Source organism: Suillus clintonianus (genome assembly GCF_016758775.1).
Source record: "Suillus clintonianus strain FC179 chromosome Unknown DEU56scaffold_157, whole genome shotgun sequence".
NCBI classification, from domain to species: domain Eukaryota; kingdom Fungi; phylum Basidiomycota; class Agaricomycetes; order Boletales; family Suillaceae; genus Suillus; species Suillus clintonianus.
This window is the reverse complement of record NW_024539381.1, coordinates 40,092-67,067: the sequence shown is the minus strand read 5'-3', so window position 1 is coordinate 67,067 and position 26,976 is coordinate 40,092. Positions and strand designations below refer to the sequence as shown.

General features: G+C 48.3%; 6 protein-coding genes across 6 annotated transcripts; 2 read left to right on the top strand and 4 right to left on the bottom strand.

Moving 5' to 3' along the window:
• Nucleotides 1-31: 31 nt before the first annotated feature.
• Nucleotides 32-1,990, top strand: DEU56DRAFT_931755 (uncharacterized protein; the record flags this gene model as incomplete). Its single annotated transcript, XM_041358719.1, has 4 exons — nt 32-219; nt 266-311; nt 1,312-1,458; nt 1,518-1,990. The coding sequence occupies 4 exons, from the start codon at nt 32-34 to the stop codon at nt 1,872-1,874; spliced, it is 738 nt and encodes a 245-aa protein (XP_041201862.1). The 3' UTR covers nt 1,875-1,990.
• Nucleotides 1,991-2,215: 225 nt separating this feature from the next.
• On the bottom strand, nt 2,216-3,891 carry DEU56DRAFT_919181 (uncharacterized protein; the record flags this gene model as incomplete). The annotated part of the gene is made up of 3 exons (XM_041358238.1): nt 2,216-2,563; nt 2,622-3,790; nt 3,846-3,891. 3 exons carry the CDS (start codon nt 3,889-3,891, stop codon nt 2,216-2,218), a joined length of 1,563 nt encoding a protein of 520 aa, XP_041201861.1.
• Nucleotides 3,892-5,093: 1,202 nt separating this feature from the next.
• On the bottom strand, nt 5,094-6,475 carry DEU56DRAFT_761491 (uncharacterized protein; the record flags this gene model as incomplete). Its single annotated transcript, XM_041350543.1, has 5 exons — nt 5,094-5,167; nt 5,224-5,575; nt 5,632-5,744; nt 5,845-5,988; nt 6,214-6,475. 5 exons carry the CDS (start codon nt 6,473-6,475, stop codon nt 5,094-5,096), a joined length of 945 nt encoding a protein of 314 aa, XP_041201860.1.
• A 5,292-nt stretch (nt 6,476-11,767) lies between these two features.
• DEU56DRAFT_761490 (uncharacterized protein) lies at nt 11,768-13,319 on the top strand (the record flags this gene model as incomplete). The annotated part of the gene is made up of 7 exons (XM_041350542.1): nt 11,768-11,934; nt 11,987-12,281; nt 12,330-12,520; nt 12,568-12,706; nt 12,752-12,943; nt 12,996-13,150; nt 13,199-13,319. The coding sequence occupies 7 exons, from the start codon at nt 11,768-11,770 to the stop codon at nt 13,317-13,319; spliced, it is 1,260 nt and encodes a 419-aa protein (XP_041201859.1).
• Nucleotides 13,320-17,363: 4,044 nt separating this feature from the next.
• Nucleotides 17,364-18,834, bottom strand: DEU56DRAFT_839905 (uncharacterized protein). The gene is made up of 4 exons (XM_041354930.1): nt 18,383-18,834; nt 17,929-18,323; nt 17,756-17,879; nt 17,364-17,703 (listed from the first exon to the last, which is right to left on the bottom strand). Exons 1-4 carry the CDS (start codon nt 18,509-18,511, stop codon nt 17,416-17,418), a joined length of 936 nt encoding a protein of 311 aa, XP_041201858.1. The 5' UTR covers nt 18,512-18,834; the 3' UTR covers nt 17,364-17,415.
• Nucleotides 18,835-20,305: 1,471 nt separating this feature from the next.
• DEU56DRAFT_748237 (uncharacterized protein) lies at nt 20,306-25,450 on the bottom strand (the record flags this gene model as incomplete). Its single annotated transcript, XM_041349337.1, has 8 exons — nt 20,306-20,692; nt 20,748-21,200; nt 21,290-22,804; nt 22,869-23,375; nt 23,462-24,081; nt 24,211-24,474; nt 24,535-24,840; nt 25,306-25,450. The coding sequence occupies 8 exons, from the start codon at nt 25,448-25,450 to the stop codon at nt 20,306-20,308; spliced, it is 4,197 nt and encodes a 1,398-aa protein (XP_041201857.1).
• Nucleotides 25,451-26,976: the final 1,526 nt, after the last annotated feature.

Here is a 26,976-nt window from a genome sequence, read left to right as displayed (position 1 = left end):
TGCGTCCGAGTCTAGAACTAGTACTACTATCATGCTTTCAATACTGACAAGTCACCTTTCGCAGTCAACCTCAATTCACCTCTGGCTATATTTCGATGTCTACGAATACTACGAGCTGGCTTCGCAGCTGCTCCTTGACGCTGTATATCAGCCGACGTTCCCTCCATATCATGTGCCCGCTTCTGAAGCAGACACCTCACTTCCTGGTCCTCCACCCAAGTAGCAGAGACACCCAGCGATAGGGAGCGCAGTGTCATTTCGGTAGGATTCTCCGAGACATGGGCTTGCAAGTTATAGACGAAGATGGTTCTGTTGGCGATCTACGAAGTGGCCCTGCATGTGATCATTATCTTTGATGCCTACTAGTAGCACCGACTTCCGACAATACCTTTGAATATATTTCTATATATACGAGAATGACACGAGCTCAGACCATGATATCCACTCCACATCGGCGCGATGACTCGACTGCTAACCTGCTCCAGAGTCCCAATTGCTGCACCATACGGTTTCTGAAAAAAACACGATGAGCATGATGGACGGGATGAGTGGTAAGATAGGGCGCACGTCGGCTTCTACTAGTAGCTCATCGAATACGATCAGGCAGCCTCCCCCCTGATCTAGCACGCCGTGGAACACCTTGTCCAATATCATCTGCGATAGCCTGGAACACGACATCAGCTACTGTTATTTCAGAGAAAAAATATCACACGCACTTGGCCTCAACGTCTTGCTGTCCTTGCCCGACTTGTTTGGCAACATACTCAATCTCTACTACCGAGTACGGCTCAACAACGCGCAGGAGGCTCTGCTAGAGAAGGGTGTCGTAAAGCGCTGCAAGATGCGAGCGAATGGTGGGGTCTGACGAGAGTTCTATATAGCGATAAGAAGTCAGTGATGTGTTGTGTGAGCTGAGCCTAACATACCGTGTTTGAAGATCTCGCGGAGCTGAGCATACTTCACCGCGAGCTTGATGGAGAGGAGTGATGTTACATCTTCAGGCTGAAACGCACTGCATTCAGAATAACTAGCAAATGAAGATCAGTGACGACTCGGACACACCATATTCAAACATGACCGGTGACCTTGCACATAGTGATGTTCCGGCCCGGCTTCAAGCCCCGGGCCAGCCGAAGCCGAGCCTAAACAAGCCGAGCCGAGCCCAGGCCCAAGTCACGGCCTGCCAAAGGCCCAAGGGCCTGGCTTCAGTTTTGGAAAGCCTAAGCCGGCGGCTCAAGCCGCGGCTTGCTTGCTAGTCGACTGTTCCATCATGATAATGACTACGATCGATAATATTGAGACCCGAGTTAGCTGGCTCCATCGCGAACGGGTGTTGCAGCCATCACTTCAATATACTTCGACAATGGAGATCTTGAACTGTACCTTGGTCGACTAGAAAAGACAGAGGGTGTTGAAGTTATCCATCTCCGGTGGTACAGCGACACAGGCATGAAAATTGTAAGTGTACTTGGTTTGCGAAGGTCACACTCAGCATTCTCCCTCAAAGTCCCGGCTAGTTGGCAAGCAAGAAGACAGAAACTAGCCTGTCAGTGTCAAGGCTCAAGACGCACAATTCGCATCAGCGGAAGTCCAGTTGGGTAGAAAAAGCTAACGCACCTTCGGATGACCGAAAGCCACCTCTATCCACTACCCCACGAGAGCGCAAGCACCAGTCCAGCGTCGCCGCTCGTATTCTGGATTCTCGTTCTGGACACGGACACCACTTCTCGAGCCCCATGCCCGAGGATCATCCAAAGGCTCTGCCCCCTCGTCGGATATCGAGATTAGGGAGAGTTGCTGCTAGATTGAGCCAGGGCATGACAGATTGGGGGAGGAATATCACTGGATTTAGGGGCGTCAAGGAATCTTCGTAGGGCTTGGTGTGTGTGTTAAACTGGTACGCAACCACTGTGCGTGTGTTCTTTTGATTTGTACCACGACTCTTACTATGTATCACAAGATCAGTTTTTTATGTAGCATTGATATCGTCCCGGGCCGGAACATCACTACTTGCACAAAAGCATGTACTTCAGGGCGTTCCAGACTGGAAGTCTAACGCTGCGTGGAGATGGGGAGGACAGTATATCGAGTTAGCAGCAGTCCTGGAGGAAGTGAGGTAAATGAATGACATTGGCAGCAAGACTCGGATCAATCACTGGTAGATATACAAGCCGAGGCAGTACTAGCAGTCTGGATATACTACCGAGCCCCGAAATTACTCTAACGCACGACGCATGTCAACTAACAAAGTGTCAAATTTCACGCGTTCTTCCTCAGGCAGCGTAGCGATACGAGACCTCGTGAGTTTGTAACGAGCCCTATTCGTCTCGTCCCCAAACTTCACAACTGACCACGGGCCAGCTAAGGCTTTCTCCAACGACCAACAGCGCGAGGTTGATGCAAGGGCGATGGCGTTGGTAAGGCGGGGTATCCAGCATTCTCCATCGAGGAAGATATAACGGTAGTATTGCTTGTTGCATAATATATGTTCGAGGAGGTCTAATATGGCCGCGTGGGCAAACGGGATTCGACACGATACAACTTGTCCGTCGTCCAAGGTAATCTAAAATGAAACATCAATATCAAACATCACGGAAAGAAGGTTTGAATATATGACATACTTCGAAGATTCCATCCGCATATCGAAAGTCCAACAGCAGGGCTGTCAGACTTGCGACTCGTGACGTTTGCATGCCTGCCTTGGTATTCGATAAATTGTGGCCCAACCCGTAAGCTGACACCCAAGAGATCTCAGCCACCTGTTCAAAATCACCGTGTATCTCCTTCGAGGCCCCTTTCAGCCTTGAGAGAAAGTTTTTTCCGTCTGACCCTGATTTCCAATGGACGAGTTCGGCTGCGTTAGAATCCTTAGAGTGCTGAGCGACCGTTTTGTCCAGTGCAGTCGTGGCTATGACAGTCATTTCTTCCACGGACGGAAAGAGATTTTCCTCGAACAAGAGCTTGAACATGGCTATCCGAGCATCCTGCTTCAGAATCCGAAGGATCTCCGGTGTGACAATTATTAGCGGTGAGGACGACACCTGTTCCATGGAGAGAGGTGGTGCCTGGGAAACGTACTTGGAACCAAGAAACTTCGTCCGGTTAGAGGGACGCTTGGTTTTATTGGTTTTAGGTCTAGTGCCTACGACCAACTTTGTCGTAACGTCAGGAATGGGGTCAGAGTGGGGGGGTTGAAGGTCGTTCGAGCCAGAGGATCCCATGAAGTAGTACATATCGGACGGGGGAGCGTGAAGATTGTTTGAGTTGTGGGGTACCATGGAACCGTAGGTGTCAGAGGGAGGGTGAAGGTCATTCACGGTGTGCGATATCGTGGAGTTGTAAGTGTCAGAATGGGGGTAAGGGTTGTTCATAGCGTATGGTGCTCCAGAGTTGTAGGTGTCAGAGGGGAGGTAAGGGTCGTTCATAGCGTGCGATACCCCCGGGCCAGAGTTGTAGGTGTCAGAGGGGAGGTAAGGGTCGTTCATAGCGTGCGATACCCCCGGGCCAGAGTTGTAGGTGTCAGAGGGGAGGTAAGGGTCGTTCATGGTGTGCGATACTGTAGAGTTGTGGAAGGCGTGACCGTAGTGGCCGACCGTATCATGCCCATCTGGGAATGAAGGTGCTGGCAGCAGCTGCCCCGATTGCAAACCCTGATGGCTGCTACTAGTACCCACGGACGCGTAGGAGTCGCTTTGGTAGTTTCCATACCCTGCCTGCCCGTGCGTGGACGGCGGGAATCGCAGGGAGTGGTTGTTGCCGTCATCGACGTGATATTCGTCGTGCCCGTGCCCTACGTGAGTTAAAAAAAATGTGAATATGGTATATAGAAAGATTGAACAACTTACCGTGCCCGACACTCGGCGGATGATACTGTGGCCGGTTGGAATCCATCTTGACGACTCTTCAAGTTGCAGGCGGTTCAACTTGAAGTTGGTGGGTGGGTAGAGTAAAATGCTGCGGGGCAGACACGAGAAGGTCCCGCTGGTCATCATTTTCAGGCTTACCATGCTAGCTGCGATAACAAACTTGAATCTATTGGACAGCGTTATTAGTTATTGGGGAGCATCTTACTCTATTGATCTGCTTCAAGATCTTGACTTCTTCCTGGCCCCTATACACGGTCGCCACCTCTGATTGGAGGTAAAAAAGTTCAAGCGCTCATGTCTACTAGTTTGGGACACGGTCAAATTCCGACAAGTCTGGTTCAGAAAGGCATCCTACCTTAATTCCCGCTATCATTAGGTGACCTAGGGTTTAGGGTGCAACAAGGTGCAGCTTGTGTTGTCGCCATATGGGGTTCAATTGAATTGTACCTAGCCGTACACACAGCCTCGCGGAAATTCAGAAGGGCCAGCTGGAATCGTTTGCCGCCGGTTGTAGATAGTTGTAGATACGTGTACGCTGATATCCGAACTTCTATCAGATGCGGCTATATATATACACACTACCTTACTGGAAGAGGTCTCCATTTATGCTCACCTTCACCATCTAAACCTTGATAACCGAGTGACTAACTGAGTCTTGCTTTGGATCTGAGAGCTTGAGCAATTAGGTTAGTGGTAGTGGATGACGCAAAATAATGCAAGAATAGGATAACCTGTGTTTGGAGCGTGTGGGTGGGGAGGGGGGGCCCCTTCAGATTAAGGTTTATAGGAGTCATTGAAGTGCCTTCCTAATGCAATTAGTGTTCTATTCTGACTCGTACATAATTTTCTCATCAGGCTATTGCAACATCTCATCATGGCCGCGTCTGGCGAACGACTGGACGCACAGTTCAACGGATTTGAGACAGACAATAGCGAGGACATCACGGTTCGGTTTGTTGATGAATGAAGTGCATTAGCAGCTGTGGATAACCGAGACTGGATACTGACACAATGCTGTACAATACTGTACTGTGCGGCAAAGGGAAAGGAGAGACAGAGAACAGTGGGGACCTAGTGCCCCAGATCGAAATCGGCGAAACTACATGAGAAACTTTGTCCCATCATATATAAAACCATGATGCTAATACCGCTTTCCTACTGCACAGGTTGTAATGTATCTGATACTACTGAAAAGATCAGTACAAAATCAGGCGGAAGCAATAATAATTATGCCTCACCACAGAAATGGTCACCGTCCGAATTTGTGAGACCAATGCCCGAGTCGTCTGAGTCTTCTGAGTCTGTGACTTTTAGGTGATCGTCAGCAGCGACATCACTCGCGGGTAGACACACATACGAGTATTCTCGAGGTAATCCAGTTGCGTGTCTCCAACAGCAAATGATATTACATCATGGCTATATGCGGTGACACAGGAGTCAATCTGATCTTTGAGCTCGTCCTCACTACATCTAACGAGCTCTCCAACCGACGTTTTCAAAGGCTCCCTAGCAGCATTGGCATATGTTTCACCTTCGTCCTCGAGAACCATATGAAGGAACTTTAGGTGCTCTTCAGTCGCGTAGATTTCCCAGGCCGTTGCCAGAGCACACACACGCCTCCGTTCAACGTCAGCATGCATCGTAGCGACAGCTTGAGCTGCGGCCTCAGCAGACAAGTGTTTGATGCGACGCTCGAGTATATCTTTGCTCTGGTATGTTTTTCGCAATAAGCAATTTGTGGATATTCAGATATCACCTGACGTACCCTCTGAGCATCTGTTAGACTCCGAGTCGTTGAGTCATTGAGGCGTAATGAATTGTTGAAATAACGGCGCTCTGGTGTGCTGAAACCGTCCCTCTTGTAAGGCTTAGGGTTTTCTTTAGCGCGTTTCACAAAACGAGAAAGATGATGGATTATTGGGGGGGGGGGGGGTTACAGGTCCATTTATATCATCGTCAGATGACGGTGACCTTGCACGTTTGTTCTGTGGGACCTGACGACTGCGAGTCCTGCCAGTCATCCTATCATTGTCAAGAACTGGAGCAGACTCGAGTTCTTCCAAAGCAGGGCCAGTCGTACATCGACTAGGCTCATCCCTGTCCCCACATTGATGGCTAGCGCCTGTGATAGAGGTTGTAGAACACTGAAAGGGCATGCTCAGAGGGAGGACAACTGGGTTTCGGTGGCTGAACAATATGGTTCTTTTTCTTATGAATACGTGTATGTATCTATTAATAATGTGATTCCATTTTGAAGCAACATCATATAAGGCAAAAAAAGATAAGTGACTACAAATGGATATGTGAAATGACATGCAACAAGTCTATGATAAGCTTGAACTCTCACTGGCAGATGGGCACTTCCTGAGTTGAAGCCAATACTTGGTAACATAGCCAGTGTAACCCATGCGGCTTTTACTAGAAGCTCTCTGGATCCTGCTTCTTTTTTCAATGGTATCTTGCGGAGCTCGAGGTTGCTTATGGGAGAGGGCAACAGACAATCGAGGACTTAATAGACACCAAGCAACTTGCAGTTTTTTCAAGAGGTCTAGCTTTCTTGCATCGCAGAAAAGACTAGAGCGAGCGAGGGATGCAGCTTTAACAAACATTGTTGCAAACACGTCAACAAACACATTGCAGGTGAGTCGGTCGGCTTCCGACTCAGGTCAGAGTTGGACTTAGTAAACTTGTCAACAGAGGATCCTACCACTAGCGCCTAGTGGGCATGTCAGAGTCCATCTGAAACCAATTGCCGCTTGTAAACCCATAGCGAGACCTAGGTCTAGCACAGCTCATATGTCATTCGATGTCCCCAGTCTCACAGCGGCCTCCGAGCTGCAGCACCCCTTCAGCAACTCAGACTTGGACAAGGGACAAATTGATGTTGGTGTTGCAATGGATGGCGGCCTTAATTTTGGAAATGAGTGTGATGAAATCTTACGTCCGTATATTTGTAGCAGCTGCATCTGACATCTGCTGATCATTCTACTGTTTCAGAGGATCCTGCGCTTCCTAGGAGACATGTTCCAAGGTCTTTCAATGATATCGAGCATTTGGCTGAGGATCTCAATGATTGCGATAATGTTCATGCCCCCTCGCTCCCGGCCCCATCCAGAATTCGATGTGTCCTTCTAACACTAAGAGATACTCTTCAGACCGCCTTCAACTCGGTTGGAATCTGTCGCCTATACCCTCGCCGTCCTTCTTTTGAGCCTGATAGATTCATCCCGTCTACATTGCTTGCAAAATCATGTCCAATAGCCGTTCAAGGAACTGACTCCCCAGCCAAAATCTTTCCGCCACCTTACCCCTTCCCGAACATGACCGTTTATCGCCTCATGACCTGGATGAATTCAGGTAGTCACCGAAAATCGGAAACTGAGGTCCAGCGACTCGTCGGAGATGTTCTACAGGCAGACGGGTTCGACATCAAGCATCTTGAGGGATTCTCGGTGAAGAAGAGCTTGCAAGAGTTGGATAGGGATGAGGGCGAGGAGAAAATCGCTTTCCCAGATGACTGGATCGAGACCGACATTACCATTGACATCCCCACGAGATCGAGGGAAGAGGGGCCAAAGGCGTATAGTATTTCCGGATTTCATTATCGCCCTCTTGTTGAAGTGATCCGCGCGGCATTTGCAGACATCCAAGCAGGCGCATTCCACCTGTTGCCTTTCAAACGACTGTGGAAGGATCCATTGGATGGCCATCAGGAGCGAGTTTTCGATGAGCTCTATGCTTCTGATGCGTGGCTGGACGCTCAAGACGATCTCCAGAAGCTGCCGAAGGAGCCTGGTTGTTCATTAGAACGCGTAATAGCAGGTCTAATGTTCTTTTCTGATGCCACTCACCTAGCAAACTTCGGAACTGCGAAGGCATGGCCACTTTACCTTTATTTTGGAAATCTGACGAAGTATGCACGCTCATTGCCTCAATCGGGAGCATGCCACCTAGTGGGATTTCTACCTTCAGTAAGTCCTCTTGATTGGATGCTCGTCTACTACTATTGACACGAACCGCCCTTGTCAGCTTCCTGACAGTGTCAAAGATGTGCTGAGCAGCCTGCATGGTATATCAAAGACGGGCATGGCCTCGCTTCATACGCACTGCCGTAGGGAGTTGTTCCATGCGTGCTGGGAAATCTTACTTGACGAAGAATTTCTTCGAGCGTATCGCCACGGTATTATTCTGCAATGTCCGGATGGAGTGCTGCGGAGGGTATTTCCGAGAATTTTTACATACTCTGCCAATTATCCAGAGAAGTACCATCATCCTTTGCCTTGTTTGAAACTGCTGAATTGTTCATGATTTTACAGGGTTTTAATTGCGGCCATCAAGGATATGGGCTCATGTGCATGTCCTCGCTGCCTCACGCCAAAAAGTTTGTTTGGTTTCCTTGGTCTACTCAAGGACATGAGAAGTCGTATAACTACACTCCGAGTGTACGCTATGACGAAGGTTGACAAGGCACGCGAGTTTATCTACAAGTGGGGAAACACTGTAGACGGTTCAAAGGTCCAAACTGCTCTTGGAGAGGGGTCTTGGGTGCCCACTATTGTAAGCGCAAATTTTCCTCGCAAATTGTGATCAGCTGAGATAGGATACTCCTAGAATCAATTTGTCAAGAAGCTTGGACCGCTCGGCCTCGACCCGTTCCGCATGCTTGTTGTTGACTTGATGCATGAGTGCGAATTGGGTACTTGGAAGGTGCTGTTCACGCACCTCATCAGACTTCTTTATGCTTTCCCTGGGGGTAGCCAGCTCGTTGCTACTCTTGATGAAAGGTATGTGAAGTTCATATAGAGTGCTGCGATCTACTAATGAGTTGTTGACTCTTAATCTTACCATAGATTTCGCCAGATCCCAACATTTGGTAACGGCGTGATTCGAAAGTTTTCGGACAACACCTCTGAGATGAAAAGATTAGCAGCGCGCGACTTCGAAGATATCTTACAGGTTTATTCTGTTGTTCATTTTTTCGTACGCTCGCTGACATTTTCTCCCCATCGGTAGTGTTCTATTCCGGTTTTCGAAGAGCTGTTCCCAACAGACTATGATGCAACCATGCAATCTCTGCTGTATCGATTTGCACAGTGGCATGCGCTCACCAAGCTCAGGATACACTCAGAGTCTACGGTTGCATTTCTTGAAGACACGTTCAAGAAGCTCTCTCGGATGTTGCGGAAGTTTCAACGTGACACCTCTGCCCTCGACACTATTGAATTACCGAAAGAGCAAGCCGCTCGCCAACGGAGGCTCGCTCAGCGCTCAGCACCTAATACCACCTCTCCCGAATCAAGTGGACCGAGGGTCAAGAAGTTCAATCTCAACACCTACAAGTTTCATTCGATGGGGGATTATGCGACGACCATCAAGCTCTTCGGAACAACGGATTCTTACACCACTCAAATGGTATACGCCTTTTTTTATTTCCATTATCCACCTGACCGTACATTTCGCCAGGGAGAGCTTGCACACAGAGCTTTAAAGGCATTTTATCCGCTGACCAGTAAATTAGACACCCCAGCGCAATTAGCTAAGCACGAGCGGAGGCGCCGTGTACTTCGACGCGTGGCAGAATCTGGAGGCTCTAATAGTCAATTACCCGCCGGTGCCCCCCCTTCAGCGCCCTCTCAAAAGCATCACCATATCGCGACTAATCAGGGCAATCCAATCAATCTATTCTCATTCCTTCGAGAACACGACGGTGATCCGGCAATTAAGGTAGGTGTGATATTGTAGCAGGAACGTTTCTCTCACAATAGCCATCAGAACTTTTTACCGAGATTGAAGGACCACATCCTTTACAGATTGCGCAAGCTAGATATTAGCTATTGCGATCACACCTTCACGGCCGAAGAACACAACTCGGTAATAATTCCTAATAACATCATTTATTCAGTCCAGACCATGCAAGTACATTACACCACATACGACCTCCGGCGCGAGTACGATACAATCAACCCTAGGACACATGCCGATATCATGGTGCTTTCGGGAGAGACAATACCTAAGCACCCATACTGGTATGCTCGCGTATTAGGTATCTACCATATGGAAGCATGGCTTCACATCGGAGATCAACCCGTGAAGCACCACCTTGAAGTTCTCTGGGTCAGATGGCTAGCGCCATTGCAGAACCATAAATGCGGCATGAAACATGCTCGTCTTCCGAAGGTCGCGTTTGTTGAGGAATCAGACCCTGACTCATTTGGGTTTCTCGATCCAGGCCAAGTGATTCGTGGAGTTCACCTTATTCCTGCTTTTGCCGTGGGACGAGGTATAAGCTCCCTCCCGCCTGGGAAATCATTGGGGCGTCCTGGTGGGGAACTAGATGATTGGGAGGCATATTATATTGGCATGTGAGTGTGAACATTACCTCCTATAGCACATTGACAGAGCTTTGGATCAGATTCGCTGATCGAGATATGTTCTTGCGCTACACTCACTTTGGCATCGGACATCCAGTATCGCTACGGAAGATAACTAGAGACTGTTTTGGCTCACTGACACCGGCCGACGCTATGGATATTGTTGATGCAGACCATGAAGAACTTAACGATGGTGAAGGCCACAAAGAATGTGATGATGAACAGGTAGAGGGAGATGAGGAGTTTAGTGACGAGGAGCTTAGTGACGAGGAGCTGGAGAATGAAGATAATGGAGATGGAGATGGGCTCAGAGATGAGGATGAGGACATGTTTGACAGCCGTCTTTCTTTTTAAACAAATCACTATGATTCCAGTCTTCTATTATTAGTTTTGGCAAACAGTACGAAATACGATCTTTTGACTGGGTATCATCTGGACGTATAACTTAATGAGCCGCTGTCTCCTAGGCCAAAAAAAATTGTCTGTAGGAATGGTATGGTCGTTTAGAAATGAACCGACACAAGGCCTTGTCGTCCACGCGTTGTTTGTCGCTGTTAATATGTGTATACGCATTTCCCGTAGCACCATCACCATTATCAATACTAATAGATTGTTGCTTGCCTCGGTATGTGTCCCATGATGCAAAATCATAACACATTCCTAACACTACTCCTGGGTTGTGGATCTTACCAAAGACCGTCTTCGAAGACCTCTGAGTCCGACTCAGGCTGTCAAATGACCTGCGGCTACTACATGCGCCACCATGGCACTCAGTCACAGCTTCCAAAGCATCAAAGCCACCATCAACTTGCAATCTTCGATCCATCTGGCTCTGTGGCCAGTGTGCTACTAGTACCTCAGTGCGAGCTCTTCACAGTATTTACTACCTTTACAGTTAGTCCATTAATCCTTCAATCATATTGCCGCGGCAGCTGATTTATTTCCTTCAAGTCAAAGCAGACCCAATCTTCTGATCAACCTCGGATCTGCACTTCAACTGATTCCTTACTAGACGTCACTCACTGGCAGGACCAAGGATTCTCAGGCTATCCAGCACTCCGAGTCTGAGTCCGATTTTTCCGAGTCTGCGCAGTAGTGGTGGCACTCTACACCTTGAATGTCAAGCTTGCCCTTCGCATTGTACACAAGCTTCAATTCTCGCATTTGTTAGCATGTCATACTAAAATGAACAGGATCGCTGGATGATAAACTGCCTCTGGACATGTGGCCCCATATCGATACCGACCCACGGTAGTACTGTGTGTCATGGTAAATTGAGTTTTATGTTGACGGCTGAGTTGGAAGCATGTTTAGAAATGGCATGGGTGTTTTTTTTGGATGTCGCTCAAAACGGTGAGTACTGACATTATGATTAGCCGTTTCTTGTGTGAAACTTTCCATTATAGGCGTGTGATCATGTTCTGGGCAGCTGCAATTGACGGCGATACTGATACTGGATGGCCTTTAAAACAGGCGGAAATGTCCTACCTTTTCCTCAATCTCTTTTCCCCCCTCGTCGCTTTTGAAGTCATGTCCCAGGCGGAGGTTAGTAACCTGCAGCCTGGAGCATCATCCCGGCCTGCTGCGGCATCGTCCATTGCAGTGCCGACACACGATGATGCTCGACAGAGGTGGAAAATAGCTGACTTAGAGGATAAGCTACAAGCGCTTGAGTCGGGACATGCGGTGAAACGCAGGTATGAATGCCATCATTAGTAACATGTAGTTCAGTACGCTCACCATTGTCAGAGAAATAAACTACTACATGTCACAAGGACGAGCTTTCAAACGGATCGTTACACTGTTCAATAGCATCGAGCAATTGATATGCGAAAATGATAGGAGATGTGACACTGGGGGCCAGGACGACGATGTGACTCCCGAGTTGGTATTTCACCATCTCCTCCTGAAAGCTACTCACCGGTTTGTTACCAGTCAGAATCGTTTACAACGCGGTTATATAATCCTTAACAATGTCCTCCCGTGGTTTCACCAAAAGGCTTCTGACATGGAGCACCATGATTACAGGCAGATGTTAAAAAAGGTGCGCTTTTCCAGTATCAACGATTGGCCTTATTCAATTGCTATTCAGCTTAGGCAGGGGGCCGACAGTGCTCGAGGAGATGATACCTCAAAACTCAAGAGTCTCGTTTCTGATTGGGTCAACCGTGACTTGAAGCCCGATCCCCCCGTCGACTCCGAAGATAAACACCACCGCGGATTCACCAACGACGCGTGTGGTAGACTACTCTGCCCAACAGAGCTAGACTGGAACAACCCGACGTAACTATTGCCCTTACTATGATTTCTCGAGACTAACTGTCCACCAGTGTCAGAGCAGGAATTAGGGATCGCACGGATGGACATGTTGTGACGGAAATGTCCTGGCCAGCGTTCCTTTATGCAGGATATACTGCCGATGAAAATAATCTCGAGGAAGGTCTGTTCAAAAGCAAGCTTTTAATTCAGGTTTGTCATAAATATACAGCTCTACGAGTATCTCATTCCTGGCAGGCATTCAAGGCTATTTTCACATCCCCCTCCTCAGCAAAGGAAGTTGTCTGCGATGGCGACGGTGCCAACGTCATCGAAAATAACAGACGCGCGAAGAAGGATTCTTCTGGCAAGAGAGTCAAAATGCACGTAGCCCAAATCATCAACATGCACAAAGTCTCACCCCGCTCGATTGCGTATGTATCGTGTCAAGTAAGCGGCCTATTTTGTCCTTACCGATCACTAAAATGTATAACATGTACAGTTGCGATTCGCGCTTTCATCCGTGACCTCATGGCGGTCAGTGGACGGCGACTTTGATTACGCACAGTTCTGGTCCAACATCGTGGACTTTTTTGAATGCCCTCCCGGTCGAGTAGCGCGGCGCAACACTGACCGGCTCCTGGCATGGTGGACAAGGTAGATTGATCGCAATTTAACAACCGTCAACTGATCTCCATTCATTAGAAAAGTCTTCGGAACGAGTCATCGTGCGGAACTGAGTGATGCAGCAAAGGCCAAGATGTCAGTGAATGCTCTCGCAGAGCAGAGGGCGCGAATGGATGATATGGAGTTTGATTCAGAGTAGTTTACGCCTTGTGCCAGCCACTATCAATAGATCGCAATAGTAGCCTACCCTTGCAATGTCATGTTTTGCTCATAATTCTTTGACGTGAAGATCTATATTGTATTTGCACTCGCGCCATAAGAAAACAATAAAGTGAATAGTATACAGAGGGTGCGAAAACAGACAGTGTTGCTAACTGTGGGTCATAATTTCCAACAAATCGAACAAAGTGCAACGCATATCCGCGGGCAACAGAACGGTGACAGAATGAGACATGCCACAGGGTGCAAAGGCACGCGATTACATTGATTCATGGCACAACATACAAAAGGGTTGTCAAATGGTAAGCAGGGTGAAGATGTCAGGCATGACCTTCCAATGTGGAGTTCTGAGTTTAGGTACTATATTATAACTACGCAGTGTCCGTGAACAGCTATGAGTAGGCTTGTCAAATGGTAAACGGGGTGAAGATGTCAGGCATGACCTTCAACTGTGGAGTTCTGACTTTAGGTACTATTTTATAACTACGCAGTGTCCGTGAACAGCTATAAGTAGGGTTGTCAAATGGTAAGCAGGGTGACGATGTCAGGCATGACCTTTCACTGTGGAGTTCTGAGATTAGGTACTATATCATAAGTACGCAGTGTCCGTGAACAGTTATGAGTGCTTGGGACGCCGTCACAGGTAGATACCACTGTCAATCATGATTCACTCAAAGAAGATCGCCTGGATACTCAAACCACGGTATAAATTGATTGTCGTTTGCTTGGTGAACATATCCTGGGCTGTGCACAATCTATACCTTGTTCACACGCATTGCGCAATGGTAAAGCATATTCACACACATTCCCAATTTGTATATCGTGGACAATCGTTTAACATCTCAAGGAAATGGCTTGAACAGTTGAAACAGGACATAAACTTACGTTCGTTTGCTCGGATGAACACATCCTTATTATCTGCAATATACGCACCTTCAGTCTTACCTTCGAAGTCACGAACCTTACTTCCGGCTATCACAATTTTGATTCGTCTAGGTCAACCGTCAGCTTTTGCTGCACCCTCCCTTCAAGTTTAAGTTAGAGTGATGTTACCACCCTTTCTCGATCATACACTTTTGTAAGAAAATCAGACAATTTACTTTCCTCGATAAGGCCAAAGATAACAATATGATCCTCGATGGCAGAATTATGCTGATGTTTGCGATTGTGTACTATATATAGTGATATATGACCTTCTACTTTGTTCATCGGTTCACTGATGTGCAATAATGACTGAACTCGAGACAGGAAAGCGAAAGGTACGTCTTGACTTAAATGTTCAATGTTTTTGAGTGGCGTCAGCCGTCAGCTCTCCTTCAGCTATCCCCAAAATCGTTAGAACAGGTGTCTGTATGTGCAGTCAGACTCCATGAAAATTGACGAAGACGCATGGATTCAGCATGTTCCGTACACGTGAGTAGGGCATTGGGGAAGTTGCGCAAGTTCATTAATGCTACCAAGCCAATGGGCATTGGGTCTGGAACTGGTTCGAACTCGAACAGAACCATACGTGACCAGTCCATGCAATTGGCGAACCTCTACTCCTGGTTCGGGCTCGAGGGTGAGGAATTGGCAAGAAAACATAGTTGCTGAATCTGGAACTGAACTGCGGCAACTTTAATCCGACGTGCCGGACCGTACTCGCTGTCCGCAAAGAGCCGAACATTCACGGCAGTGCTCTTGACATGCTGGGACGGTGATCGACTAGCGCTGTCAATGCAGCTGTCAGCTCTGTTACAATGGTGGCATCTGATAAAAGAGGGAACGTCTCATCGGACCTCGGTGAGGCCATCAAACCATACGCGTTACTAAGATGTGGGATACTTGACGCAGGTTCTGCAACCGTTCTGGCAACTTTCATCTTCGTATCGCATCTTGATATTGAGACAACACCGACTCGAATGTCCATGTCATCTGTCATATAAACCTCCCCATCGTACCGCAAGACGAAGCGCAAGCAGGTCATAACAGCCATTCAAAACATATATGTATTCTAACGTGCCTGTCGAAGTGCCACGGGGAAAACAAGGAGGGAGACGAGTACGTCGGTGAGTTGCTCCCGGTGGATATATTCTTTGATTTGTACACTGCTTAAACCTCTGACAAAGACGGACAAGTGTGATATTATGAAGGCTAATATCATGTCATCAGTATATATGAATACACACAAAGAATAGGATCAAGGAATACGACATCGTCTTTAATCGACGCAAAACCGTAGTCCAGACTAAGACCCTTCACGAAGAAGGGAGGAACAAAAAATTATGCGACAATCATCAACAGGCCCGAAGGCTCCAGTTGAAAACAAGACCTGGCAGAAACCATTTGGTCTATCTCACGTTGACGGAAAGAACCGTCAAAAAGTCAAGGCGCCAAGCTCCTGCAAAATCCTGTGATGAGGGCGGAGATATGAAACAAATGTCTAACAACTTACGACTATGCAATCCATGAAGGACTCTAAAAAAAAGGTATGACGATTGAATTCGGCAGGATATGCTCCCGACGGGCAACGGGCTTCCACTTCGCTTCATGCGTACACGCCTGAAACAACCCAGGGTTGAGGTGAGATCCAACTCGAAGCTATCCGACAGCGTACGGCAACAGCTTGGCAACACAACGGAGCTTTGTGTAGCAACAATGTGTACATCATAGATCAGAGGTCCATGCCCTGACAACGGTTCAAAAGCCAAGGTAGACTGAGTCACGCCGCGCGAAGCGTGGAAGCACCGATAGACTCCTTCAAAGGTCCTCATATGCGTCGTCCATCTGGTTTCGTTCATGCGGATGGGTGATGGCTGCGTGGTATACACATTTTTATCGGTTATACACTGGTCAATGATATGACTGCATGTTATACGCGTTTCTGTGTGGACAAGCACTGGTCTGATCAATAGTATGGGTGCGTGGTTATGCGTTTGTGAGGGTATACGCTGGGTCTGGTCAAGGTTATGTATTTTTGGGTTGGCGGGTTGAGGGCAATGCCGCACGCGCACAGGCGAACACACGAATATACCGATAGACCACGCCCGACGTATCGAGGCGAACGATCCTCGTGTACAAAGACAAAGCCACTTGACCCTGTTTAAAATGCATTTGGATTCGGGAACAGGGCGATGCCGCACGCGAACGCACGATGCACCGATAAACCACGCCCGACGTATCAAGGCGAACGGTCCTCGTATGCACAGCAAAGCCGCTTGACCCTGGTTATCACATACTTTCAGATTGGTCTGGTCAATGGTACAGATGCGTGGATATCCAGATTTGTCTGGTATGCAAGGGTCTGGTCAAGGTTATGTGTTTATCAAATGATTTTTGGGTCAAGGAGGGCAATGCCGCACGCGCATGAGCGAACGTACGAATGCACCGATAAACCACGCCAGATATATCAAGGCGAACAATCCTCGTATGCAAAGACAAAGCCACTTAACCCTGGTCATCACATGCTTTCAGATTGGCGGGAAGAGGGCAATGCCGCACGCGAACGCACAAATACACAATCGAGGCGAACGGCCCTCGTATGCAAAGACAAAGCCACACCCCTGATGTTTTTGGTTCGTGTGGTAGCAATTGGTCAAGGTTTTGGGTTATGTGCCAGGTTCAGAGTGGTGGACATAGGCAAAAAGATTCGAAATGAGTGGCAAAGGCATCGACATCGAGTCTAGTATCGAAAAATATCGCTTTAGCGTGGAGATAGCTGTGGCGTGGTCCTGGCGGCGAGTGAAACGGCGACCGTTATGCATTTGCCTATCTGGATCGCTGCCTCGCTGCGAAATATACGTACGGGAAGCCGATCAGAAGACTTGCTTGCCACTCCCTCGTGCTTTCGACTCGAGGCATGCGCACGAGCGGACGACTTAGGCCAATCATGAAAGGGAGAGGGAGAAGTGAGACAGAAAAAAGGAGATTGGAATTCCGAAAACACCAGCGACCCCAAACATTGGCAAACAAAAGCACTGAGAAAGCACCGCAGGAGGGCGGAAAGTACGACCAAGTCTGGGGTTAGGTTGAAAATTTCCCATTAAGCGTGCCCAAGATCATATTAAAAACGCAACTCTAAGATGCATACCAGTAGTCTAGAGAGAACAGCTTTTTATAACAGCGTACATAACAATGAACATTGACTGTGAGTGAATGCTGAAGAGGAAATACACTTTCGGAGAATCTTTCCCTAAGACCCAAACAAGAGCAATCGCGAAGCAGGAACTCCCTAAGATGTATGGGTTGCCGAGAAATGCCATCATAACGGCTGCTTGAACAATAGTCAAGACTATCCGAGTCTTAAGGGGGGATCCTAGAAGAACAGGTATGGTCGGGACTCCTGCCTTCTCGTCCTCGTCAAAGTCACGCACGTCTGTCATAATCTTTGGGAGATCATGAGCTTGGAGTTCAATCCCAGGGAGAAAATTACCTTACAGAGTGACAAATGCGATTGACTGTCGACCAAATGACAGTCTCGATGATCGACCATGGGAGCGCGTTGTAGTCTGACTTCCATAATTCCTGCAGGGCCGAGTGGACGACGAAGAATATCCCACAACTGTCTTCAAGTCAAATTGGATAAACCGTCAGAATACGATAGCACATACCCTCGGATGATGCCATTAAATATAGCCTTCATACCAGGAATTCGTTTGATGATGAATGGACCACCAGGTATGGATGAATTATGCCCCACTTCTTGGACGTGCTTCGCACGTATGAACCTCTCCATTACTGCACCAATCCTCTGAGGATAAAGCGGCGTCGCCCACAGAAAAGCGGGGGCAGTAAAAACTGCAGTGACAATTGTCATTTTTGGTGGACTTTGACATAAAGCAATCACAAGCAGCGATGCATTTAAGACCAAAAAAATGCGTGCAAAGTAGAACAGGGGGGCGAAACGTTTTACGACAGCAGCGCCGCAAGCGCGAATGTCAATTTCTTGATCCTTAAAGTGGTCGACGCCGACAGCAAGAATGTCGCATGTAACGCATACGGTGATCTTTTGCATTATTCGATTAGAAGACTGTAAGGCCTGGAATCCAGAAACAGAGGACGTACCGCCCTCCATTCAAGCTGTTCAGCCATCACGTAGGACATGAGGGATGCGAGCACAAGGGTGTTTATAGCCACGACGATAGGGCGCAGGATCACAGCGTCAACGAATGTTGACACTGTGGGTGTAGCCATGTTGTTGAAGATAGGTCCTCCCAGTGCTGGGATTATATCTTTCCTACCGTTTGTGCGCTTGGTAGGACATGCCAGCTGAAGGAGGGTATGCCCGAGGTCACAGGTACATTATGAAACTCTACAGGGCTGGATTTGAGCACGACCTCATGGTAAGCCGTAACATGTCAAAGACTCCTGCCAAGCAATATTAATGTTATTGCACAACCATTGCAAACCTGTTTTCACGACGACACCTTTAGCGCAGTGGTGAAAAAAAATAGGGTGATAACAGGCAGATCTAATAGAAGAAAGAACGTCCGCGTAAATATAAGCTTCAAAGTAAGACACGAAACACTGGTGGAGAGTCGGGCAGTCAAACTATAGGTGTGGGTATCGACAAAATATTAATTAAAATTAATTAAATTAAATAAGGAGAGGGAGAAGAGGGAAAACATTCCTTAGACACGCGAAACGTTGAACCATCGCTATGATAAAAAGATGCCGGTTCGAAATAGCTACAATGGCGAAAGCTAAATGAGAGCAGCGAAGCAATCTAACCCAGTCATTTATTGAATGCCCTAAGTCCAAAATCAATCAATGTGAAACAGTGTGTGAAGACTCGTCACAAAACATACCGGTTCAAGAGGTAATGTGCATTTCTTGACAGCCCATCTTCCTGAGCACTGAGTACTTTGACAGTTGCGGCACTTTCGTGGCTTGTTCGTGCGCTTGCCAGGTCCATTAACACCTTCTGAACTTCCTCATCAGGAAATCGCCGAGGGGATGGTTTTCCTAGTTGTATTTGGTAATATCAGATCAGAAATTCACGGGATTACATGCAACGATAAAGGTAGATAAAGTAATATATAAGAAAAACACATTGAAATCCAAGGATAAGAGGTGACAAAAAAACTACAATTTAGATGAAAGAAGATCACGTCTTGTAATTGTACCAGCATTTTTCGACTGAATGGTAACCGGTGGCCACCACTTGCATAACTTTGTGATCCAGTGCATCACAACGCTCGACTTACAGGAAGCTTATGTAAGTAAGTCGTCCGAAATTTTTTCGTCAAGTTCAACATCCGCTATTACTTCCCTTTCATTAACACTACCACATACATAGTCTTTTCCACTTACTCTCTCACTTTTTGGCCCTCCCTTGTGGTTTTCCCCCTGGCCTCTATGATGGTGTCTCTGGCCCTCCACAGTGGACCGTCTTTACTCATGATCCCTCGCTGGTTCTTCATCGTGGTCCGAGGCCCTTCCCATGGTCCCTCCCTGGCTCCCCTCATGGTCCCTCCCTGGTTCTCTCTCATGGTCCCTCTCTGGCTCCCCCCATGGTCCCTCCCTGGCCCTCCATTGTGGTCTCTTCCTGGTCCCTCCTTAGTCCTGGCTCCTCCTCATGGTCCTGGTCCTTTCCCGCGGTCCTGGTCCTTTCCCGCAGTCGTGGCTGCTTCGATCTTCTCTTTTTCTTGATCTCCTTGTTGCTTCCATTTACTGTAGTATCATCTATGTGTACTTACTACTTGTTCAATTAAAAAAAATCATTTTTAAATAAAACCAATGAGTGTAAAAAGGTCAATTAACTGGTGCCCTTGTAAGCATTATGAAACTTTGTGGCGGCTGACAGGTGATTGCAACATTTGCCGGTTTGGTGAGTAGTTGCAAGTAGTCTGGCATAATTGTGCTTTTGGTGGGTTTCATCCAACTTAGTCCAGGTATATAAAGCTTTCTCGATTGAACTGCAATTTTGATAAATATTATACAAATTTTAGACCAGGTAATGCTCTACAATGCTTTATCATTCTCGTGTCAGTTACCTGATGCTGTTGTAGTAGTAGGGTGGCTGCCTGCCTTTCGTTTGCGCTCGCGCGAGGATCCTGTGACCGAGGAATGCATGTGCATACTAGTGGTGTCAGCATAAAGATAGTGGACTGCTGACCGCTGCAGGGCATGGTCAGCGAGTAGCTTGCCAATCTGCCACGAGTTGACCTCGTCGATGTCAACACACGGGCTGACTGCCAGTGAGTCACGCAGGGTTGTGGGGAGTGCTGTGGGTGCTTTGATGGTGACATTGGTTGGGGCAGAGCGGACGAGAGCACGGATGCGCCGACTCGCTTCAGCGTTGAGCGAAATTGTGTTTTGCTCATTGCAAAAATCTGTCCATGTCTTGTAGTATGTCTTGAGGTGTTCTGGGAGCTTTTCGAACAAGTCATGAGTGCAAATTGTGCAATACACGACACAAAAACCATACCTTATAGAAAATGTTACGGCCATCAGCATGTCCAGCCCAAACGACTGCGAGAGCTGTCCAGTTCGGTTGCCGGTTGGAATCCGAAAATAATGGAGACGACTGGACGAGGAGCTGGAAAAGGTCACGTTCCTCGCGTGTGTGGACAGGCAAAATTGCCATGAGCGTGCCCTGGGACTCTGCAACGAACTTGTGCCGAATGTTCTGCTCGCGTGCAAAGACTTCGTTGAACTCCAACATTCCGAGTGGCTTGAAAAACGCGGGCAAAAACTGGATCATGCCGAAAGTCTCGTGTGCGAGCTCGTAGTCATTGCCGTTCACCCAACCACACCGAAAGTCACTGCTTGCAGGAACTAGTGCATCCATTGTTAAGGTCAGCAGTCGAGCAATGTGATTCTTTAGCGGGACATTAAAGTGTCCGACATATGCTTTGCCGGTGCGGTTCATGTTGCCAACCTGCAACTGTACAGGTGAGTGTGCATTTTGAATTAAATGAACGAATGACGGACCGTCATATTGTGACAAACAGCGTAGTCGAGCAGCACATTAATAGCATGAAGAGGCAATGTATTGAATGATGTGTAGCGCCGTATGAGATTCTGGTGAACACCACCTTCGACACTGTTGGTGCCACGGCAACAGCGGTACAACATCAGGCCATGCTGATCTTTCCCGATCTCAAAGTAAAGGTCAACGTCTGCAGGATCTGAGTAGTATCCAAGCTGGACATTTTCCATGACGTGTTTTGCGATTTCCCAAGCACGGTCATTGAAAAGTGGTTGTCCTGTTGTTGCATCCTTGATTGGACCGTAGGTTCTGATGACGTCAGCAACACGGGGCAGGAGAATTTCAGGTGGAGGTACATGACGCCGGACTCGTGACAGCACCCACTCAGGTTTTGATAAAAGCTGAGCGTTGTACGTCGTCCCGAAGTCCTTCAGTACTGCTTCCATGGCGGCCTTGTCCTCCACGACCGGTATGAAAAATGCTGCACTGAGTGCTCGTGCAAACGGCCGTCTGAGCCCATGGTGGCGAGCGATCGGGAATTGATGGTAGCAATGAAAATTGTCGTATAGAACACGTGAACGAATGATGGAGTTGTTCCTCGCTGCAACATTCACATAGGGCTCCATGACCCCCACAAGTGTAGCTTCTGCAGCTGGATCTCGCAAGGAGCCCTCGATAGTCTGTTCAGGGCTGGTCTCCGAATCACCATCACACTCATCCTCATTTGGGACAAGAGTGCTCGTCAGAGGGCTGCTGCTATCAATATATCCTGCATCCAAGACTCCAGACTCGGGATCCTGGTGGTCGCCAAGGGTTTCCGTGTATGAACCAGATGATGGACCATCAGAGCCTTCATTGTGAGTTGAGGGGCAGATGCGAAGGTTTCGGATATCAGCAACAATAGAAAACGGAGTACTGCTGAATGACGCGAGTGATTTTGCCTGCTTTGCTTTCTGTAGGCGAGCAGGAAGCAGGAAAGATGACACGAGCACCTTAGAAACTGTCATCACGACTCGTTTCGGTGACACGTCAACACCATCGAGGGCAGGAGGACGTTCGAGGGCCACAATTCCGTGAGCCACCTCCTGTCCGTCAGGTGCCAGGAGTGCAATTGCAGTCCCACTAGGGGTGGTGGCCACAACAGGCTGGGCAATGTCCATCCCCGCGAGCTGTAAATGCACCTGGGAGATGGCATAGACATCGAGCACAGCATAGTTGATGTACTCCTGGGGGAGCACTGCATCAGCCCACCGAGGGCTAACACGGACTTGGGGGTCCTTCGGTAGGTGCCTGCCGAGAAGTATTCCGACGAGTTCAGCAAGCCCCACAGTCCTCTTCACGGTAGCACCACGCTCCTTAGCCATTGCTCCCAGCTCCACGTGTCCTGCAAACGGTTCATCCGATGCTGCACCATGATGCATCCCGCAGTCATTCTGCAGCCGCTTGAAGTCAGCTCCGACTGAAACACCAACTTTCTTAAACAGTGGCGAACGCAAAAACACGAGGAGGGAGTGTGGGAGCTTGATGACACCATTTTCGAGAAACGGAGCAGTCTGAATGTGCGTGCATGCAAACATGTAAGGAACCAGCAACATCGTAGGAAAAATAGCCACTGACCTTAATTAGATAGACAGTATTTTGATATGCCACTTGAATCAAGGCAACAGGACCGTGGATTCCCGTCTCCAAATTGACTGGCCATTCCATGTCGAATGCAACCGTAACGTTCGGGTTTGTCGTTGTTCGATGGTTCATGATGACATCAAAGCGGTGATTGACTTGATGGGTGTTGCTCAGCTCGACGACGGTCCATGATCCATGAGGAAATTCAAGCAGGGGAAGGGAACTATGTGGGAGGACGGGGACAACGTCTTTTAAGAGGGACGGGAACACTCGCTCGAGTTCGTTTTTGTCTGCGCGGACGTTATCGGTGAAAACAGCCTGGACCTCAGGATGTCCAAACTTCGCCAGTGACTCGCTGATTTCGCGCAGATTGGGCATGTATTGATCATGTCCCTTCATCATTGTGAAGAGCATGGACCGAATCTCGGAGTACTCATTCACCACAGTATGAAGTGCAGTGAATAGGGGAGCACTGCCCACCCTACCGAGCCGTTTGATAATCTGCTCGCTCGATACATGTCAGAGATACGGGGCAGATATTGCATGATTTTACTAGGCACCTTAAAGCTATGGTCAATTGCGAGCACTCTCGCCGGGAGCATGGCAATACACTGTTTCATCTCCGTCGATCGCTGTTCGATAATCATGTCATAAAAGCGACGGAGGTACCCTGCACTTGGTACAAATCCAGCGTAGCCATTTCGGTCACTGAACAAGCCGAATGCTTGCTTGCGGACCCAAAACTGTTTCGGACAACTTTTGTAGCGGTCGTGCACGAGCTCCAGGTATTGAAGGTGAAGATTGTCGAAGTGTTCGTAGTGGAATGACTGCAACATCTGCATGAATGGCACTGGTCCTATCCCTGCCCTGATCGAGGAGTGCAAAAGCAAAACGAGGCTATTTGAGAGCCCACTGCGGTAAGTCAATTGGAAGGGGAATTGCATGGCCACTGGTGCAGGAAGAACATTGAGAATTGCGGAGCTCCAGCTTCGATATGTCTTGCGGCATCCAGGGTGGACACAGTTGTAGCGGTACCCAATGATGTAGACATTCCGAGCTACATCAACCACACGTCGAGGCTTTCCGATCCATCCAAGCCGCTGAAGAAAAACCGGCTTTCCTTGGTTTGTCAGCTCATTGTTTGCTTTGCATTGAGGGCAGGGAATGCGGTCACCCAGCAAACAGTGCGGGAGCCAAACAAAGAAGGCTGGTCGATGGAATATCGAGGGCTCGACGGCAATGTTGGGTTGCGTCAGCAACGTCAGAAAGGGTGAAGCATCCCCGACCCAGAGTCACTGCTGCTCATAGCACTTGGGCATGGCTGGTGTTCGGGTACTCTGCTTGATTTCTTTTTTCAACATCGTCTCTACAGCTTTATAGGACTCGCTAAGCCAAAGTGGCATTGTTGACCTCGACGAAGATCTGCCTACAGACCCAGATGTCGAGGTCCCCCTTCCATGCTCCGTGTCTTCGTCCTCTCCTCCGTCATCAGGAACAGGGCGAAACTCGTCTTCCAGGGATGCTTCCTCATCCTGATCACTTTCAGTGTCATCGCGAGGGGCAGGTGCTTCGAGATCAGAGCCATACGGGTTCTCAGGAACTGAAGTTCAAATAATGTGTGAGCATGGACACCACAGAAGCAGCTACAGCAAAGACGTACCATCAATAAGACCCGTCGCACTCTGCGGCTCAACCGTTGGTGATGGTGGCAGTGCAGGTGCATTTGCATCGTGCCTCCACGGCTGCCGCCGAGTCATCCCGCTGCTCGTAGCTGCCGACTCCGCAGGTGGATCAGCCTCGCGTATAGTCGCGGCCAGTCCAGACTCAGAGAAGTCCCGTGGCTGGTGGGTTGAGGTTTGAGGCGAAATGCTGGCAGCAGGCTCAGATTGCTGTCCTTGGGCATCAGTATTGAGGGGCGAAATGTGCGGTGTTTGCACGACGGTTGAGGCAGTAGGTGCCTCCAACACTTTGGGAGGCAGATATTAGCATGATAGTAGAGCGCCGGAGATAACGGTTAGTAGACACTAGATACTCACCTGGGTTGGCACCCTGCACGGCCGTTCGAAATGCAAGGGTTGTCTGCTTCAAAGGCACCTCGCTGCAGGCTGCAGAACGAGGTGCAATTGGAAGTGCGGGAGGGATGGTGCGAACCCTCGCAGGAGGATCGAGGTTTTCGAACACCTCCGAGTCCAAATCCACATCAATTGCGAGGGCTCTGCGTGGCGTCGGAGTGGATTCTGTAAGAAGCAGGGTGGCATGAATGAGAGGTCATCGTTAGTTTAGAGATTTTATGACTCACCTTTGCCACAACGTTGAACCTTGCCATTGCGCGGTGATTGTGTGGCGCTATGCGAGGTGTTTGGTGCTGATTTTCTTCATTAGTCAAGATGCTCGAGGAACGATATGAAAAGATTCTCACCTGGAGCAGTACTCTCCGCATCGTCGTGTCCTTTATGCCGTTTTCGAGGGGGCTGTCCATCATTGCGTGGCCTGCCAACATGTCCTGCACCTGGTTGATTCTTGCTTCCTCTCGGTCTTCCACGCCCTCGTTTGACGGGTGGTGCTGTCGGCTTCATATGTGCATACGATCCGCGTGACGTCCTGGGAAAGAAGTCTGATGAGACGCTCGTAAGAGGAACTGGATGTTGTTGAAGGCAAATGTTTGCGCTGAGTGGTCCGTCCCGGCCCGCGTTAGGTTAGGTTTCAAACTCCGGTTAGGACCTAATGGCCCACACCTATAGTTTGACTGCCGAGAGTGGCAGTCAAACTATAGGTGTGGGTATCGACAAAATATTAATTAAAATTAATTAAATTAAATAAGGAGAGGGAGAAGAGGGAAAACATTCCTTAGACACGCGAAACGTTGAACCATCGCTATGATAAAAAGATGCCGGTTCGAAATAGCTACAATGGCGAAAGCTAAATGAGAGCAGCGAAGCAATCTAACCCAGTCATTTATTGAATGCCCTAAGTCCAAAATCAATCAATGTGAAACAGTGTGTGAAGACTCGTCACAAAACATACCGGTTCAAGAGGTAATGTGCATTTCTTGACAGCCCATCTTCCTGAGCACTGAGTACTTTGACAGTTGCGGCACTTTCGTGGCTTGTTCGTGCGCTTGCCAGGTCCATTAACACCTTCTGAACTTCCTCATCAGGAAATCGCCGAGGGGATGGTTTTCCTAGTTGTATTTGGTAATATCAGATCAGAAATTCACGGGATTACATGCAACGATAAAGGTAGATAAAGTAATATATAAGAAAAACACATTGAAATCCAAGGATAAGAGGTGACAAAAAAACTACAATTTAGATGAAAGAAGATCACGTCTTGTAATTGTACCAGCATTTTTCGACTGATGGTAACCGGTGGCCACCACTTGCATAACTTTGTGATCCAGTGCATCACAACGCTCGACTTACAGGAAGCTTATGTAAGTAAGTCGTCCGAAATTTTTTCGTCAAGTTCAACATCCGCTATTACTTCCCTTTCATTAACACTACCACATACATAGTCTTTTCCACTTACTCTCTCACTTTTTGGCCCTCCCTTGTGGTTTTCCCCCTGGCCTCTATGATGGTGTCTCTGGCCCTCCACAGTGGACCGTCTTTACTCATGATCCCTCGCTGGTTCTTCATCGTGGTCCGAGGCCCTTCCCATGGTCCCTCCCTGGCTCCCCTCATGGTCCCTCCCTGGTTCTCTCTCATGGTCCCTCTCTGGCTCCCCCCATGGTCCCTCCCTGGCCCTCCATTGTGGTCTCTTCCTGGTCCCTCCTTAGTCCTGGCTCCTCCTCATGGTCCTGGTCCTTTCCCGCGGTCCTGGTCCTTTCCCGCAGTCGTGGCTGCTTCGATCTTCTCTTTTTCTTGATCTCCTTGTTGCTTCCATTTACTGTAGTATCATCTATGTGTACTTACTACTTGTTCAATTAAAAAAAATCATTTTTAAATAAAACCAATGAGTGTAAAAAGGTCAATTAACTGGTGCCCTTGTAAGCATTATGAAACTTTGTGGCGGCTGACAGGTGATTGCAACATTTGCCGGTTTGGTGAGTAGTTGCAAGTAGTCTGGCATAATTGTGCTTTTGGTGGGTTTCATCCAACTT